The sequence below is a fragment of the Eretmochelys imbricata genome, chromosome 10, assembly GCF_965152235.1.
Source record: "Eretmochelys imbricata isolate rEreImb1 chromosome 10, rEreImb1.hap1, whole genome shotgun sequence".
Taxonomy (NCBI): Eukaryota; Metazoa; Chordata; order Testudines; family Cheloniidae; genus Eretmochelys; species Eretmochelys imbricata.
The window spans coordinates 59,941,266-59,961,035 of record NC_135581.1 but is presented as its reverse complement, the minus strand read 5'-3'; the positions used below and the strand labels follow the sequence as shown (position 1 = coordinate 59,961,035).

The 19,770-nt window shown below is 42.8% G+C and overlaps 1 protein-coding gene across 1 annotated transcript in view; it reads right to left on the bottom strand.

Annotated features, from left to right (window-relative positions):
- The window catches only part of NEDD4 (NEDD4 E3 ubiquitin protein ligase), a 127,202-nt gene that overhangs the window by 86,103 nt on the left and 21,329 nt on the right, over nt 1-19,770 (bottom strand). The window contains exons 2-4 of the mRNA XM_077827391.1: nt 14,681-14,754; nt 6,292-6,370; nt 5,489-5,527 (exon numbers count right to left, since the gene is read on the bottom strand). Coding sequence (XP_077683517.1) covers nt 5,489-5,527; nt 6,292-6,370; nt 14,681-14,754 — 192 coding nt within the window. The remainder of the gene's footprint in view (nt 1-5,488; nt 5,528-6,291; nt 6,371-14,680; nt 14,755-19,770) is intronic.

Sequence of the window (19,770 nt, the reverse complement as noted above, 5' to 3'; positions counted from 1 at the left end):
AAGCGCTCTCTTACATGAAGTATGGTTGTTTTCTCAATTAGCTGGTCTCTGATCATTTCATCTGCCATATTCCCAAAGTCACAAATTACAATCAGACTCCTCAGGGAAGCAATATACTGCATTATAGTTTCCCCTGGTTTCTGCTCACGCTGGCGAAATCTGTAGCGATTAGCTACTACATTTACTTTTGGGCAGAAATTAGCAACCCCTAGTGTAGCATATGAGGGTAACTGATTTTCGAAATGGTTTAGTCCCATGAGGTAAATAACCCAGCCTCCCTAGGTAGTGAATAAGGCTTGTGGTAAAATACCGTAGGTTAGAGGATTGATTTAATTAAAATTAGAAGCCACTATTGGGAGAAGTTTACATTGGGTCAAAGATCTTCCTTATCTTATAAGGACACAGCATAGAGTGTGCCACTGTGGGTCATCCATTAGTTCCTCTAGATTGTAAACTCACCTAGTTGATTCACCACCAGGAATGCCCTCTTTTTCAAGATATGGAGCTATTACCAGAATTTCCTTGCACTGTCAGTTTGAAAAGCAGCATGTCCCAGGATGGAGACTGCTCTTGAATAGGAGGTAAAACATAAACCAAGCCCTTTAAGTACAAGGAAAGAATACAAGTGCCATGAACCAATGTACCACAGAAAAACAAAAAACTTTCAGGAGGTAAGGGGGAGATCCAATAGTCCAGGACAAATGGAACAGAAGACTGGTGAAGATGAAATCCAGTCTTTCCCAGATGGAGAAGCAGTTTCACTTCAGAATAAGTTTCTAGCACACCATTAAATTAGGCTTGAATAAACACTGGGAGAGGATGAGTCATTACACTAACTAAAATCTATTTCCCCATGCTAATTTTCCCCCTACTGTTACTCAGACCTTCTTGTCAACTGTTTGAAATGGGACATCCTGATTATCACAACAAAAAAGTTTTTCCTTCTGATAATAGCCCACCTCAATCTACTGGTTTTGTTAGAGTTGGTATGGCAACCCCCATTTTTTCATGTTGTGTGTGTGCATGTATATCTATTTATCTCTATCTTCCTACTGTATTTTCACTGCATGCATCTGATGAAGTGGGCTTTAGCCCATGAAAGCTTATGCTCAAATAAATTTGTTAGTCTCTAAGGTGACACAAGTACTCCTCGTTCTTTCTTGCAGAAGATTCCTTGCTCTGGAAAAATTCAAAGAACTCTCTTGCAGAACAATAAAGAACACATTCATCCAGCAAACATACAGCTGTCAGACTGGACCTCAAGTTGAGTGGTAGAACCGGACCTCAATTCTGAGGCAAAGAAATCCAGTAGGTTGGGCACAAGGGCTTGAAAATCCACTACTACATCCAGTAAATCAGTGTATTGGAACTGATGAGGCAAGGCTGGGGCTATGATCAAACCCTGGTTCCATCATGTCTCACCTTTTAACCAGAGGATAAAGGAGATGCACTCCTTTATGAATTGGCTCTTATCAGGCAGTCATCAAGGTAGGAAGGCCATTACTACTGCTAGACTTTTCTGTGAGCTCTCATGGTGCTGTAGAGTGCCCAAACTAGTTAGGTCATTCCCCCACACTGACTCAGAGATACTTTTGACTATCCAGGTGAAACAGTGCAGACGTAACAATGAAACTATCATATTGGATCAGTAGTGCAGTCCATTTAATTTACTGCCCTGTCCCCAGCAGGAGCTAGTACCATGTATTTCAGAGAAAGGTGCAAGAAACCCTGTACTTGCCAGATAACTTGGAGGCAGGTTAAGTTTTCTTGTAACCCTTCCCCACGATCCAATAGTTAAAATTTGGCTTCTAAATCCTGGTGCTTCAGGGTATATCCCTGTCAAGACTATTACTATAAGACTGTATATTTGCAATACATTTAAGACCATTCTTTTTTAGAACTCCTGCAAGGCTCTTGACCTCTGATGGAAATCAGTTCTACAGTCTAATTTTAGATTGTGAGAAAAACTGTAAAGTTAGTTTTGAATTAGCCTTTTATGATGAGATTACTGGCTCTGTGGATGAAGGGAAAGCAGTGGATGTATTGCTTCTTGACTTTAGCAAAGCTTTTGACACGGTCTCCCACAGTATTCTTGTCAGCAAGTTAAGGAAGTATGGGCTGGATGAATGCACTATAAAGGTGGGTAGAAAGCTGGCTAGATTGTCGGGCTCAACAGGTAGTGATCAATGGCTCCATGTCTAGTTGGCAGCCGGTGTCAAGTGGAGTGCCCCAGGGGTCAGTCCTGGGGCCGGTTTTGTTCAATATCTTCATAAATGATCTGGAGGATGGTGTGGATTGCACTCTCAGCAAATTTGCGGATGATACTAAACTAGGAGGAGTGGTAGATACGCTGGAGGGGAGGGATAGGATACAGAAGGACCTAGACAAATTGGAGGATTGGGCCAAAAGAAATCTGATGAGGTTCAATAAGGATAAGTGCAGGGTCCTGCACTTAGGACGGAAGAATCCAACGCACCGCTAGAGACTAGGGGCCGAATGGCTAGGCAGCAGTTCTGCGGAAAAGGACCTAGGGGTGACAGTGGACGAGAAGCTGGATATGAGCCAGCAGTGTGCCCGTGTTGCCAAGAAGGCCAATGGCATTTTGGGATGTATAAGTAGGGGTATAGCGAGCAGATCAAGGGACGTGATCGTTCCCCTCTATTCGACATTGGTGAGGCCTCATCTGGAGTACTGTGTCCAGTTTTGGGCCCCACACTACAAGAAGGATGTGGAGAAATTGGAGAGAGTCCAGCGAAGGGCAACAAAAATGATTAGGGGTCTAGAACACATGACTTACGAGGAGAGGCTGAGGGAGCTGGGATTGTTTAGTCTGCGGAAGAGAAGAATGAGGGGGGATTTGATAGCTGCTTTCAAAGGGGGTTCCAAAGAGGATGGCTCTAGACTGTTCTCAATGGTAGCAGATGACAGAACGAGGAGTAATGGTCTCAAGTTGCGGGGGGGGGGAGGTTTAGGTTGGATATTAGGAAAAACTTTTTCACTATGAGGGTGGTGAAACACTGGAATGCGTTACCTAGGGAGGTGGTAGAATCTCCTTCCTTAGAGGTTTTTAAGGTCAGGCTTGACAAAGCCCTGGCTGGGATGATTTAACTGGGAACTGGTCCTGCTTCGAGCAGGGGGTTGGACTAGATGACCTTCTGGGGTCCCTTCCAACCCTGATATTCTATGATTCTATGAATCTCTCACCTTTCAACTTCATCGATGTACCCTTGTTCTTGTGTTACAGCAAAAAGTGACCAGAAGTTCCTAGTCTGCCTTTGTTATACCCATTCATTATTGCGTCTGCTTTTGGGTCCACACTTAATCATCTCTGCTCTGAGTTTTTCATTTCTTTAATTCCTCTCAACTCCATCTAATTCTGCTATGTTTTTGAGATGCAGCAGTCAGAACTCACAGTATTCTAAGCGAGGGCATACTATTGATTTATAAGGTCATTATATTCTCTACCTTGATCTTTATGCATCTTAACGTTCTATTTTCTTTGACTGCTACTGCACATTGAACAAAGGTATTCACTGTTCTAGTCACAGTGATGCTCAGCTCTTTTTTCCTTAGGCAAACTGAATTTAGTATCCAGTAACACATACAAGTAATTTAAATTACTCCTTCCAATGTGCATTACTGTGCACGAAGGCACACAATTTCATTTGGCACCTTGCCTGATTGCATCTCTGAAAACTCCGCTCTTTAGTCTTGACTAACCTCAAGCAGATGTGTTATCTGAAAGTTATCACCCAACTGCGCTCCCCTTTTCCAAAACAGAAAATCCAGTCTTAAAATGGAGCCTTGTCGCACCACTGTTAACTTATTCCAATGGTATCTTGTCTTAACCAGTTACTGACCCTTGACTATTAATATACTTCTCACTCCATGACTACTTAGTTTCTTTAGTAATCTCTTGTAAGGGCCATCAAGAGGCATTTTGCAGGTCCAAATAAATGTCAATTGTTCTCCTTTATCGATTAGTTTGACGTATTAAACAATTCTAAAAAAAAGTTAGTGAGGTCCAGTTTTTCCTGTGTAGAAGCTGTGCTGGTTAGTCCTAGAAGATAATGATCTTGTATGCCTTCTATATTTTAAATTATTTCTACTAATTTACCATGTACATGAGTCCGCTTACTGGTCTCTTAACTCTCAAGATTATTCCAAGCACTTTATTTCAAAGATACACGTATTACAGTTGCAACCCTCCCATCCTCTAGTACAGTAGTCTGTTCTAACAAGGCTGCACATTTTTGCAAGCAGCTAATTCTTAAATTATTTCAGAAGTCTTGGAGATAGGTCACAAGGTCCAGGTGGCATGATGCTTATTATGTAATCAATTTGTTCCAGCACCTCTTCTTTTGACACATCAATCTCTAATAGTCCCTCAACAACTCTCCTGTTCTAGTAAAGACCTCACCTCAAAACAGTTTCTCAGCAACATCCTTATTTTCCTAGATTCTTACCTTTTGGTGGCCCAGTGGGTCCACCAGCTCCCTCAAAAGCCTCATTCTGAAATGCTTACAGAATCTCTTATTTGTATTTATATTTTTAGCTATTTACTCTGCAATATCTGCCTTGGATCTCTTAATTTCCTTCTTACGTACGGCCTCATGAAATGGTATCCTGAAGAGAGGATGGGGAAAGGCATGGCATGGAGCAAAAATGGATTGAGTATCCTTTTCTTACGGTCTACAGGACCTAATGACTTCCGTTTCACTGCTTCCTCCCCACTCCCAATACTCAGCAAGCACATCTTTCTGCATTTTTCTCTAGAAACTTTACCAATATAACTCTGTACAAGTAACCACAAATTCAGTAGTTACATACTTTGTTTAAATGGCTCAGCTATCAAGCTTATATATCCATGTTTTTCCAGGTGTTACCATTGCTACCAGATCAATATAAAAAGACTGACTAATATGACTAAGCAACTCTTATCAATATTTTGCTTTGAATTATCTAATTTACTTTGAAATAGATGTATCTTTTTAAATCCTGAATTGGAGTCCAAGTTAGGAGGAGAGTTAAGCAGAAAATGTTAAGTTGTTGCCTGCCCTCTAGAGGCTGGTTTGGTGCACGTAAAGAGGATTAATAAGCCCTTTAAAAAAAAGTTAAAGGTTAGATCTAACCCCCACCAAAAGTAATGCAGCTGGAGAACTACATAGTTAGGAAGAGCAGCCTATTCAGTGTTTCAGAATATTAAAATTTCTCCTTCAACTAAAAATCAGCGCTTAATAACCCACCTCAAACAGATACAGAACCAGTTAGTCTGTTTCTGATGTAGATATGAGCTTTCCCCCCCTCATTCTGTAAATTTCTACCCCACCACAAAGAAAATTCGCTACAAGATGGTATTTTGCACTACAACACAGCAAGTTGTGCGAGTATTTGTTTTAGTAGTATTAAGTGCATATTAGCAGCAAATATCTTGCATATTACATTAAAGAAGGTAAAAATATGTAATCAAACTAATAAAGGCACTTACTCTAAACAAGAACTCTTCATTCCACTTTGGATTCAAGGTCTACAGATAAAGAGACAACATTTTGATTATACATAGTGTTCTGTACTATTGTCTTGCTTGAAGATCGGCATCTATGTCAGTTGATGTGACACTCTCTTAAGCATAAATACGTTTTTAATGTTGCTAGTTAAGATACAAACAGTCAGAGGATAAAAACCAGGCCTCATGCTCTCCTCCAGTGTAGTGCAGAAGGGAGCCAACTCACACAAATACTGCTAGATTTTGGCTGGTGCACACGGAAAAGGCGCAGAAAGAATGCCACTGTGGCAGTTATGGAGTGCATGTTAAGTTGGGGAACAGTGATTCTGCTAAATGCTCTCCTCCAAATCCAACTCATTTTGTAGTGGTTAGTGGCCTTGAGGTTAGTGAGCTAAAAAACTAACTTCTACTTGTCCCTCTATGTGTCGTAGAGGGACCAACAGCAGCATGGCTCTTCAGTGAGCTATGCTAGAGATGGAGGAAGGGAGAGAAAAGGTGAAGGCCCCATGATGGAACCAGGCCTTCCCATGAATGGCCTGCTTTTGAGACTACACACCCCTTTTCCATTCCCTGCCATTAAGAAACGCATTGAAATGAGAATTCCACAGCAATGCCACAGCTAAGTTGCAGAACTAACAGTGTAAATTATAGCATGTTCCCTTCCTTAGAGTCCCCCAACTCTTACCCCTAAAGAGGTAGGGGGGAAATGCAGTCCTATTTATTCCAATCTGAACTTTCTACCTGGATTCTTGATAAAATAAGAAAAAAAAGGAGATAAGTCTAACCTTTTTAATAGTTTTTGTTTGAACACTGGTAAAGATTCCATTCACTGGCTCATACACTGTCACTTTCACATAAGGATCACTGGAAAAAAAGGGCTGAAGTTAAAAAAAAATAAATCTCCAACAGTTGTCAGTGTTATTCTTAATTAGTTTTTAAAATGTTTAAATGAACAAGAGTTGTGAAAATTCTTACATTTCAAGGGCAGAAGGGACTACTGTGATCATTAGTCTGACCACCTGTAGAACACAGTCCAAAGAACTTAATCAAAGCAATTCCTTTTTGAACTAGACCATAGGCTTTAAAAAACATCCTATCTTGATTTAAAGATAGACAGTGAGAAAATCTATCAGATCCTGAATTGCTCCAATAATTACCTCTACTGTTAAAAATGTACAGTTTATTTCCAGTCAGAATTTACCAAGCTTCAACCTCCAGCCATACCCTTATCTGCTAAAGAGCCCATTATGAAATAACTGTTCCCCATATAGGTAATTATAGACAGTGATGAAGTCACCCCTTAATCTTTTCTTTGTTACCTTGCAGAGCTCTGCCTGTTCAGTTTATGTTTACTAATCCTTTAACTCTTGTGGTTCTTCTCAAAACCCTCACCAGTTTATCAATATTCTTGATTTGCTGACCACTAAAACTGAGAACACGGTGTCACAGTAGTTGTCACACTAGTGCCAAATACACAGATAAAATAACCTCTCCCCTCATACTTGAGATACCCATTTATGCATCTAAGGATCCCATTAGCCCCTTTGACCAGTATCTCACTGAGAGATCATGTTCAGCTGATTATCCACCATGACTCCCAAATCTTTTTTGGAGTGCTTTCCCAGGATAGTTCCCCATCCTGTAAATATGGCCTATATTCTTTGTTTCCAGATGTATGCATTTACATTTAGCCATATTAAAATGCATTTTGCTTGCTTGCACCACGCTGACCACCCAATCCAGATCGCTCTGTATCAGTGACCTCTCCTCCTCATTATTTATACCACCCCAATTTGTGTCATCTGCAAACTGTCAGCTATTTTGTGTTTTCTTCCAGGTCATTGATAAAAGCATTACATAGTGTAGGGTCAAGAACGAATCCCTGTGGGACCCCACTAAAACCACCCCTTCTCCATGATTTTCTGTTTACAATTACATAGAGACCTATCAGTTAGCCACCTTTTAACCCATTTAATGTGTGCCTTGTTAATCTTGAATAGCTCTGTTTTTTTTAAATCAAAATGTGCAATACTGTGTCAAATGCCTTACAGAAGTCTAAATATATTACATCATCACTATTACCTTTATCAACCAAGCTTAAAACTTCATAACGAGATATCAGTTTGACAGGATCTATTTTCCATAAACACTTATTAAGTGGTATTAATTATACTGCCCTTCTTTAATACTCAATTAACAAAATCCTGTATCAACCACTCCATTATCTTGGCTGGAATCAATGTCAGACTGACAGGCCTATAAGCAAACATCATCCTGTTTACCCTTTTTAAATATTGGCACATTGTGGAAGTTCCAGAGGAACTTAAAGCTAGTGTTCCAAGATTTATTTAAAATCAACATTAATGGTACAGTGCTCAGCCAGCTCTTTAAAAACTCTTAGATTCAAGTTATTCAGACATGCTGATTCAAGAAGTCTAACATTCTCTTGAGATACTGATGAAATGGAAAGTGTTATATGATCTGATTACATTTCCCTACCCCCCAAATACAGACCAGAAATATTTATTGAATACCTCTGCCTTTTCTCCATTATCAATGCTAATTCTACCACCTCCATCTAGTAATGGTCCAACACCATTACTAGGATTCTTTTTATTCCTTATCTACTTAATTGTCTATTAGCTTTTAAACAACAAAGCTCTGCCTACACTAGGTAATTCTAGACAATTAATTTAAGCACATCTGATTAAATGTGTCCATACTAGTCATCCTGTTTCACATTCTGCACATCATTGTAGTTTTGCCCTGTGTTCACATTTGCACTGTTCTAAACCATTTCAGCAGAGACTTCTGGAACCTCTCAGAATCTCTCAGTTTCCATCAAACTTCTCAGAAACAGTGACTTCCTGTACATTTTAAAAAAAACCCACTAATTTACTATAGGTCAAGATTGGATTACCTAACTGTGCAGTGGGACTGTTTTCAGTGCCATGTATTTAAGTGCAACCCATTGTTCAGTGAGGTTTATGCATTCATTCTATAAAGGACTGACGGAGGATACCAATCAGTTAAGCCTCCCAGCTAGAGAGTGTGGCTCTTCAACTATAGCTGTAGAAATCCAGGCTTTCAGCTCTGGAAGTCCCTGGCTCAGTCTGTGGTGTTGGGCAAGCTGGAGAACATCACATTAGCTAATATTTGTAAGCCAGCCCGAGCACTGGCAGAGATGCTAGAAAATGGGCTAAACAGCTTAGAAACATACGTGTGTGTCATGAAGACACAACCTGTGAAATCAGTAGCATCTCAAAGGAACAGGTACTTAAGAATAACAAACCTCATATGTAAAAGTTATCCCAATGAGCCAGGTATGCAAGCTCAGTATTTTTTTTTTTTAAACAAAATCTTGACAAGCTAGATAAGTTATTGTATCAGAGTGGTAGCTGTATTAGTCTGGATCTGTAAAAGCAGCAAAGAGTCCTGTGGCACCTTATAGAAGAACAGACATATTGGATCACAAACTTTTGTGGGTGAATGCCCATTTCGTTGGATGCATGTAGTGGAAATTTCCAGAGGCAGGTATAAATATGCAAGCAAGAATCAGGCTAGGGATAACGAGGTTAGTTCAATCAGGGAGGATGAGGCCCTCTTCTAGCAGTTGAGGTGTGAACACCAAGGAAGGAGAAAGTGCTTTTGTAGTTGGCTAGCCATTCACAGTCTTTGTCCATTCACATGGACTCCTTCTGAGGGCCGAAATGACAGTCTGGACCTATACATAGAATACTTCCGCCGATGTGCACAGGCAGAAATTGTGGAAAAACGACATTGCTTGCCTCATAACCTAAGTCGTGCAGAATGCAATGCCATCCACGGCCTCAGAAACAACCCTGACACTATAATCAAAGAGGCTGATAAAGGAGGTGCTGTTGTCATCATGAACAGGTCTGACTACCAAAAGGAGGCTGCCAGATAACTCTCCAATACCAAATTCTACAGGCCACTTTCCTCAGATCCCACTGAGAAATACACTAAGAAACTGCACCATCTACTCAGGACACTCCCTACACTAACACAGGAACAAATCAACATACCCTTAGAGCCCCGACCAGGGTTATTCTATCTACTACCCAAGATCCACAAACCCGGAAATCCTGGACACCTCAACATCTTGGGCATTGGCATTCTCACTCAAGGACTGTCCGGATATGTGGACTCTCTCTCAGACCCTATGCCACCAGCACTCCCAGCTATCTCTGTGACACCACTGATTTCCTGAGAAAACTACAATGCATTGGTGATCTTCCAGAAAACACCATCCTAGCCACCATAAATGTAGAGGCTCTCTACATGAACATCCCACACATAGATGGAACACAAGCTGTCAGGAACAGTATCCCTGATGATGCCACAGCACAACTGGTTGCCTAGCTCTGTGACTTTATCCTCTCGCACAGTTATTTCAAATTTGGTGACAACATACCTCCAGACCAGTGGCACCGCTATGGGCGCCCGCATGGCCCCACAATATGCCAACATTTTTATGCTGACCTGGAACGCTTCCTCAGCTCTTGTCCACTCACGCTCCTTTTCTACCTATGCTACATTGATGACATCATCATCATCTGGACCCATGGGAAAGAAACCCTGGAAGAATTCCACCATGATTTCAACAGCTTCCACCCCACCATCAATCTCAGCCTGGACCAGTCCACATGGGAGGTCCACTTCCTAGACTCCACGGTGCAAATAAGTGACGGTTACGTTAACACCACCCTATACAGAAAACCCACCAACCGCTATGCCTACCTTCATGCCTCCAGCTCCCATCCCGGACACACCACACAATCCATTGTCTACAGCCAAGCGCTGAGGTACAACCGCACTTGCTCCAACCCCTCAGACAAAGATCAACACCTACAAGATCTTCACCAAGCATTCTCAAAACTACGATACCCGCATGAAGAAATAAGGAAACAGATCAATAGAGCCAGACGTGTACCCAGAAGCCTCCTGCTGCAAGACAAGCCCAAGAAAGAAACCAACAGAACTCCACTGGCCATCACATACAGTCCTCAGCTAAAACCTCTCCAACGTATCATCAGTGATCTACAACCCATCCTGGACAACGATCCCTCACTTTCACAGGCCTTGGGATGCAGGCCAGTCCTTGCCCACAGACAACCCACCAACCTGAAGCATAGTCTCACCAGCAACTACACACCGCACCACAGTAACTCTAATTCAGGAACCAGTCCATGCAACAAACTTCGATGCCAACTCTGCCCACATATCTACACCAGCAACATCGTCACAGGACCTAACCAGATCAGCCACACCATCACCGGTTCGTTCACCTGCACATCCACCAATGTAATATACACCATCATGTGCCAGCAATGCCCCTCTGCTGTGTACATCGGCCAAACTGGACAGTCCCTACATAAAAGGACAAATGGACACAAATCAGGTATTAGGAATAGCAATATACAAAAACCTGTAGGAGAACACTTCAATCTCCCTGGACACACAATAGCAGATTTAAAGGTAGCCATCCTGCAGCAAAAAAAACTTCAGGACCAGACTTCAAAGAGAAACTGCTGAGCTTCAGGTTTCAGAGTAACAGCCGTGTTAGTCTGTATTCGCAAAAAGAAAAGGAGTACTTGTGGCACCTTAGAGACTAACCAAGAGCTTCAGTTCATTTGCAAATTTGACACCATCAGCTCAGAATTAAACAAAGACTGTGAATGGCTAGCCAACTACAAAGGCAGTTTCTCCTTCCTTCGTGTTCACACCTCAACTGCTAGAAGAGGGCCTCATCCTCCCTAATTGAACTAACCTCGTTATCCCTAGCTTGATTCTTGCTTGCATATTTATACCTGCCTCTGGAAATTTCCACTACATACATCCGATGAAGTGGGTATTCGCCCACAAAAGCTTATGCTCCAATATGTCTGTTCTTCTGTAAGGTGCCACAGGACTCTCTGCCGCTTTTAGTTAAGTTACTGATAGTTAACCACATGAAATGAGTCCTAGAAAACCTTTATAGGATACCAAATCATATTCCCCCTATCCTTTTATCCATATTCCACATGTGGAAGCACACTACTGGTGTTAGAGTTAAGCAAATTACAAGAGATCCTTTCCAAAAGGCATTGCTCTGATTAAGTAGCATCAGCTCTGAGGCACCAAACTAAATAGAAACTTTGAGTCCCATATTGAAGATCCAAAGATTTAACTCCCTGCTGTGATATTAGAAATTAATCTTACTAAAGGCGGCAATGGTTTCAGTTGCATCTACATTAGGCAACTTTACACCTTAAATTCAGTATCGGTGTTAGCAACTATGGAAGGTACAACAGAAAGGATTCAGACATTTAGTGTTAAAGGACAGTTTCAAACAATTGGTATTTTTACTGTCAAGTCTTGTCAACACTACAGCTTCTACTGGCAACAATGCACTAAACTAATAGCAGATTAAGGCTATAGCAGTCACCCCACTCTGGGTTACACAAGTCCATTTAATAGTAGATAACCTATACTGAGGAGATGAAAACAAAAAAGTGGTTTTTGTTGTTGTTTGTTTTTACACAGAACCTGTTTCCAAGTATAAGATCGGGCTCAAACAAAATACTGCTTCTTGATCCCCAAATGCTCCGTTCTTCCTAGCTAATACTTGGGTGCAATCAGGATAGAGTCTGATCTTAAAGGTCTTTGTATAGCACATCCACCATCTGATTACTTGAAACTGTTTTTTGTATGTCTACAGAAATGATCAACTGGAGTCATAATATTTTCACAGCTAACCAGCTGATTCGGTCTTAAAAAGGTTGTAAAGTCAGATTAACATTCTGAGCTCACAGGTCTGGCTTTTCAGCAGGCTTCCTTTTACATCTTCCACCTATGTGAGAGTGTGCTGAGTCCCTGTGCCATTGAGAGAATCAAGAGGCTGTTTCACAAGCTGAGAGAGATCTGAACTAAGGCTAGTTAACGTATAACAGCTCTTTGGACAAATGAACTTTTGTCTGCTCGAAGGAGAAATAGTAAAAAATAAGCTTTAGACTTGTACAAGAGCCATTTTAATTCAACTACCTTGAACAAGGACTGAACTAGTCTGTTATACAAAGCCAAAATGCAATGCTATTTTAAACTGGTTTCTTCATGCTGGGTGAATGCTCAAGGAGTTTTGTTCAGATTTATTAAGTATAAAAAGTTTTGGCATAAGAACAGTTTTGGCATTACAACAAAAGATGATGATTTCCAAATGAATATTTAAATTGTAATACAGAAAGCTATTTATTTTTGAAGTATTGCCACCACCATATTTGAGGTTAACTATGGTTATATAAAGAGAAGTAAAAAGGTAAAGAGATTGTCTGACAACTTTACAATACTCCGACTTCAGTTTAATGTCAGAAAAATACCATTACACATTGTGGTATCTTCCGTAAAGCCAGTGTTAGAATCATGGTGTTACTATACACGTGCCTGAGCAACGGACAAGGATATTAATACTAAACATAGCTATCCATGTTGAGTGGGCCTTCCTAAACTTCGAACTGTGCCACAGGAAAGGCTAATTTTACTAAGAGTTATGTAGCACCAGTCTCCAACCCTACAGGGGATCCCTGCAAATTATTTCCATTAGTACAGGGGTTCTCAACCTTTTTCTTTCTGAGCTCTCCCCACTCCTGCAACATGCTATAAAAACTCCATGGCCACCTGTGACACAATAACTAGTTTTCTGCATAGGAAAGCCAGGGCCAGCATTAGGGGCCGGCAAGCAGGGCAGTTGTCTGGGACCCCATGCTTCAGGGGCCCCTGCAAAGCTACATTGCTCAGGCTTCAGCTTCAGCCCTGGGTGGCAGAGCTCAGGGCCTCCCCACCCCAGGCTTAAGCCCCATGCAGTGGGGCTTTGGCCTTCTACCCTGGGGCACCAGCAAGTCTAATGCTGGCCCTGCTTAGTGGTCCCCCGAAACCTGCTCGCAGCCCCCAGGGGGCTCCAGACCCCTGGTTGAGAACTACTGCATTAGTAGACAGTCTGGTCCTCACCCACTGAAAATGTTTTAAGTCAGTCTGATCATCCCCTGCCCTATACAGACTGCTAGTTTGATAGCTGTGTTAGCTGAGTGCTTCTCCCTTCTACAGTCACCCACATCTATTGAGCTGGTGGATTGTGTGCCATATTCTAGCTCAACGGTCACCAACCGCTTGATCATGATTGACTAGTCGATCCTAGAGGATCTCCCAGTCAATAGTGATCTCCAGCAGCACAGTAGGGCTACTGCTAAGACAGGCTCCCTGCCTGCCCCGGCCCAACGCTGTTCCCAAAGCCTGCCCAACGCTATTCCCGAGAGGGGAGGGGTGAGAGGAGGCACGGAGCCTGTCTTGGCAGCAGCCATGCTGCACCGCCAACCAGGAGCTGCTGGAATTAAGTGCTGCCTGGTGGAAGGCTGCACCCCAACCCCCAGCCCTGAGCCCCCTCCCAGAGCCAGCACCCCAATCCCTTCCTGCACTCCAACGCTCTGCCCTAGCCCGGAGCCCCCTCCTGCACCCAAAATCCCTCCAAGAGCTTGCACTCCTCATCTCCTCCTGCACCCCAAACCCCTGCCCCAGGCTCAGCCCAGAGCCCCCTCCCACCCTGCGAACCCCTCAGCCCCAACCAGAGCCCACACCCTCTCCCAAAGCCCAACCTCCTACCCCAGCCTGGTGAAAGTGAGTAAGGGTGAGTGACTAAGGGATGACTGAGTGAGTGGAGCAGCGTAGATCCTGGGTTGCCCTTAAATTCAAAAAAGTAATCTTGGGCGTAAAAAGGTTGGAGACCACTGGTCTAGCTCCTACCAACATTCAATGCAGGTGCTACTCCCAGCTGCTAAGGCATAGATAAGAACAGTGATTACAGCATTCACAGCTAATATTTTGCGCTATTGTGATTTAGCTACAACCTTACCTGCAGAAAAATATGCATATGACACCTGACCAAGTAGACTCTTGGACAAGACTGCAAGGAGTCTTCAGTTTGACAGCCTTATTAGAAAGGGGCAGAGACTGGATAATTAGCATATTTTAATTTTTTTTTTTGGCACAAGGAAGTTTAACAGGTCTTGAAGGTACATTGGTACTAGTTGGGATAGTAAACAGAGTATTATCCAATATTAGATTTCTGTGAAGAAAATGATGTACCATCAACTCTGCTCCTCCAGACCAAGCATATACCCTTACCTGGCTCCTAAGATATCCTTTTTGGCCAGACCAATTCCAGCTATGATCTTCACCCTCACAATTCGTGTGTTTTCCTGAAACATAAAATAAAGTTTTCACCCTATTTATAGTTAGAGTCCATCCCAACCTCAATTTAAACTTTATTTTACCATAGTTTAAAAACAAACAAACCAAACCAACCTTTGGCATAACTGATTTCAGACTGAAAGCTAGTCTAATCCAGATGCTATATTTTGATGGAAATCATCCTGAATTTCAGTAGCAGATTTGTTTTACTTGCATCCCTTATTAAATACTACCACCAGTGATTCACACCATGCTAAAAACAGAGCTTAGTTAACTTGAATTGCCAATATCCCAAAGTTATCATGATATGTCCTCCAGATTACACATTTCTTTCCTGGAAGACCAAAAGAATGAAGAGTCTGCTCAACAGGATGAATCAGTCAGTAAGGAAGGAAATTCCCAGAGACAGAGGACAACCGAAAGAATAAAGGATTGTTATACGCTGCAAACGGGTTTTTCATTTGTATATAAAAACCTCAACATTACCTCTGCAAAACGCTCTCTTATGGGAAACATATTACTTCAAGTGGTAGGTAGTTAACCTAAAGACGGTTAACAGAGAGCAAAGCCAGATCTAGACTAGGAACTTTTGCCAGTAATATTGGTTAGGGGTGTGATTTAAAAAAAAAATTACATTTGTGTACTGGCAAAAGCCTTAATGTAGACAGTTAAACAGATCTGAGTGCTTTTGCCAGGATAGCTTATTTCATTCAGGGGGACTGGTATAAACTATATACTGGCAAAAGCACTCTTATTGATCTAAGTTGAGTCTATACCAGCAAACCATTTTTTAGGGCAGACTAGACCGTAGTATCACTACAGTTTGGTTTGTTAAATTCTAGGTGTTCCTTCAGCGGGGGTGGAAAGGATTGCTCATTATTCAGTGTAGAACAATAACAGCTTAATTTAGGAACTATATATTCAGAACAAAGTTGGCATGCCGTAAGGCTCTGTATATCATAGCATAGGATGCCTTATCAAGTTTAATAGATTAGACCTCTTGGGATGACCTCGGAAACCAACACAATTAGGAACGCTAGAACTGTTCCAATGCCATTTTGGAAGGAGAAGGATTAACAATTCCCTGCTTTGATAATAGCTTTGTAAGTGACCAGTAGTTTGAGACCTCTCTGCTGGACCCACAGATGACTCATGCCTCCCCATATGGGTGTGTGCGAGAGACAATCTAAAGGGGAGAACACGTGATTGCCCCATATGTCTCCTCTGCCCAGCAACATTACCCCCATCCTGCACCCAGCCCAGGTCCGCTGCCATTCTCCCCACCCAATGTTACCTGAGTGTGGGGGAAGGGGATTCTGTCCTTCTCCCGCTACAGCCACACCCTCCCGGCATGTTTGGCTGCTCTACCTGGCAGCCATGCCCGGGCGGGCTGGACCTGCTTCTCATGCAGCTAAAGTGGCCACTCTGGGTCTCTGCTCTATGTGGTGCAGCAGCTCCCTGAAAGAGCCTGGCTGCAAAGGTGGTGGTGCCCCCACACTCTGCCTCTGCAGACCCGGGCCAAACAAGCTGGAAACATGCAAGAGGGAGCGGACTCCAGCTCACTTGGCCCCTGACCTGGGCAGCCAGGCTCAGGCAGGGGGATGCTGCTACATGGCTGGCAATCACGTGGTCGCCAAAAGCTTTGGTGGCATAAGATTGCCAGTGATGACCATAAAATAGTGTGGATCGATATTCACTTTAAGGACCTAGCTAGAACTTGATCCAGGTGATGCTCAATCTGTAAGGGAGCTATGGCCCTTTGGGATTTGCCATGATGGAGTGCAAAAAAAAGTTTCCTTCCCACAACCTCAGACTGGGGAACAAGAGATTCCCCCCATTCCCAACTTTACAATGTTTAGAAAGTCACTTTGGGCTAATAACCTTGAAGAGATAATGCTCAAATGGTAGTTTGGTGTGCTCAGCACAGGGAAGAGGGCAAGGACATGTGGTGTAGGTTTTAACCAGGCCACAACTTTTATTAGTCAAATTACATCCATGGTTCCTGCTGGGGGACAGCCCACCAGTCACTCCCACCTCACTGATCCTTTGCCAATTCCCGAGGGTTCCCTCTGCAGGGGCAGCCAATCATCACACTAGGAGGGTCTCTGGGTGCCTCCACTCGCCCACTAGCATCCCTGCCTCTTTCAGGGGTTGAGGCAAGAGGGGACATAGACCCCCTGCCCCAGCCAGCACTGCCATCAAGTGCATTGGTGAGGTGGTCCCTTATGCTAGTGCCCCACCCCCTGGTTTGCATTTGTTCTAGGGGGTTAGTCACAATGCCCCCATTTTGAAAGGAGATGCCCACCACGTTGTCTTTTTGGATCTGGAGCCTAAACCAGTAAATTCCTGCACTGGGCACCTGCCAAAAGTTGTGACAATTAAATGACTCAATGGTCTAAACTGTGACCTCTGGGAGGGGGAGAATTCCAGCCCTTCGGTAGCCCAAAACCCCACCCTGAGGTTCTGCTACAAGGCAGGTAAGAAACCCAACCAGCATTGGCCAATCTACTGGTATAGTGAAAAATTCCTTTCCAGCCCCAAAGCAGGCAACAATCACAACCCACAGTGACCTAGATAAGAGAGGGAGGGTGGATAAACTATTGGAAATCAGCAAACAGGAAGTGGCTCTGAACACGACTCTTATCATGGATCTAAATCTTATGGTGCCAAACCTTGTGAGATCTCAAGCCTACCCCAGAAGTCCGGCTGGAGACTAGAAATCTTGCAGGACCCAGTCTATGCTGTCCTTTTGCCCTCTCCCATTTCAGGAGCCACCAAAACAAGCCCCTCACTAGGCTTGGGACCCTCTTTGCAAAGCTGCAACTATAGTATGCTATTTTTTGCCTCACCCCCAAGTCTGTTAAACGTATTAGCTACAATAGATTTTGGTGCTTAACTCATTTCTATCATCATAAAAACAGAACTACCAGGTATTAGACTTGATAGTTTGTTGAATAGTTCAATGAGGGATTCAATGTTCAATAGTTCTTTAAAAAAAAAAGCAGCAGAGTGTAATCAGTCAAAAGCTCATGACCTAATACTAGATTAACCTAGTAAATATACAAAGCTAAGTACAGCAGTCTGAATATACTAGACTGTTGGTATGAACAATGTACTCTATCAATAAAGCTTCAATACAAGAATTAACAAAGAATGAATGGCATTTCACATGATGCATATAACAACCCAAGACAAGTCTGAGTTTATGCAATAATTTGATAGGCTTAACAGAGATGAAATTCAACAAATTCCAGCATATACACAGCTTCTCAGAAAAGGAGATAAAGCTTGCACTGAAATTTTTTTTAAGTAGTTCAAGTATTTTTTATTCACCTGAATGACTAGGCCTGCACATTACCAGTCTTAATTTTAACACTGGGTGAAGATGCAGTCTCAGAAGATTCTGTAGACCAAAGAACTTTTGAAAGGCACAACCTGTGACAGCATTTTCAAAACTGGAGACCTATTGTAGTCTGCTACTTTGTGTGGTTAAAATGAAGTTTGGTTACATAAAAACTTGGGTGCCAAACATAAAATCCACAAAGGGAACTTAGGCTCCTAATTTGTATTCAGGTTCCTAATGTCCATTGATTTCAATGGAAATTATGAGCTTAAGGGGCTTTATGGATTCTGTCCCAAAAGCCAAAATTTATATACAGTACATACAGTTTAATCTTAAAAAAAAGGCATAGTAACACCATATCTGCACTGTTAAAACTGGAGGATTAGGCAGCAATAAACACCCACATTCTTCAAAAGCATATCTGTTGGCCACAGGTAGAGTTCTGTACTGGTCACAACAAGAGACAAGGTGGGCAAGGTAATATCTTTTATTGCACCAACTGTGGCCCCAGACCTGAAGAAGAGCTCCATGTGGCTCAAAAACTTCTCTTTCTCACCCACAAAAATAGGCTCAATAAAAGATAGTACCTCACCCACCTTGTCTCTTTAAAATCCTGGGACAGACATGGCTACAACTACACTGTATTAGTCTCGACAAGTCAGTTGTCCATGATGGTTTCATCCAAGACCAACCTCTTCTGAAAATCTTTAGTAGTGGAAAGGAGTGGGAGAGAAGAAGTCCATGATGTGGTAGGATCAAAGGCCAGGTCAACACTACTAAGTTAGGTCAACACAAATCTACTTGCATCAACTTAGTTATACATGTGGCTGCACTTAAATTGGTCTCCCACCTGGTAAGCAGCCAGTTACAGTGAAGCAGTAGCACCACATCTCAGAGCAGCACAGAGCCATGGTCATCCTAGTGAGGTCAACACAGCAGGAGTAGACACTGCATTAGTGATGTTGACTAACAGTCCTCCGGCATGAATTCTACAATTCCTCTCTCCCTGCAGTGATAATTCCAGTCACAATCTCCACTGCCCTGGAGTCACAGAGGCTGGATGCCTGTTCTCCTACCAGGACCTCCTTTCAGCTCCCCCCCACGTATATTTGAAATACCTTTTCCTTATTGTCCACCTTGGTGACCAGAACCAGCAGTTCACCTCTGTTGTTTGCATCCAATTGCTCAACTGACCATGCCAACTACATGCACAGAGAGAGCTATTAGATGTATTCCAGCTTGGAAGAGCGAAGTAGCACAGGATCTCCTTGGCCTGTGTGAAGAAGAGGCTGTGCAAGTACAGCTGTGGCTCACTCACAGAAACAACAACTTTAGGAGTAGATTGAGCAGGGGGATGCTGGCAATGGGGCATGACAGGGATCAGCAGCAATGCAGCATGAAAGTGAAGGAACTATGCTAAGCATACCACAAAGCAAGAGAGCAACACAAGACCTGATGCTGTACTGCAGACCTGCTGCTTTCACTATGAACTGCATGCCAATCTTAGCAGTCACCCCATTGGTACCCTGCAGATGACTGTTGATATTAGGGATGTAAAGCAGTCAGCGGTTAACCAATAAGCATTACTCTTATCAGTTAACGCAGCCTAACTGTTAACCCCCAACCCTTGGTGGCCCGCGTCTGCAAGCCGACCTCAGGAGTGGCCCCCGGCCTGCGTCTG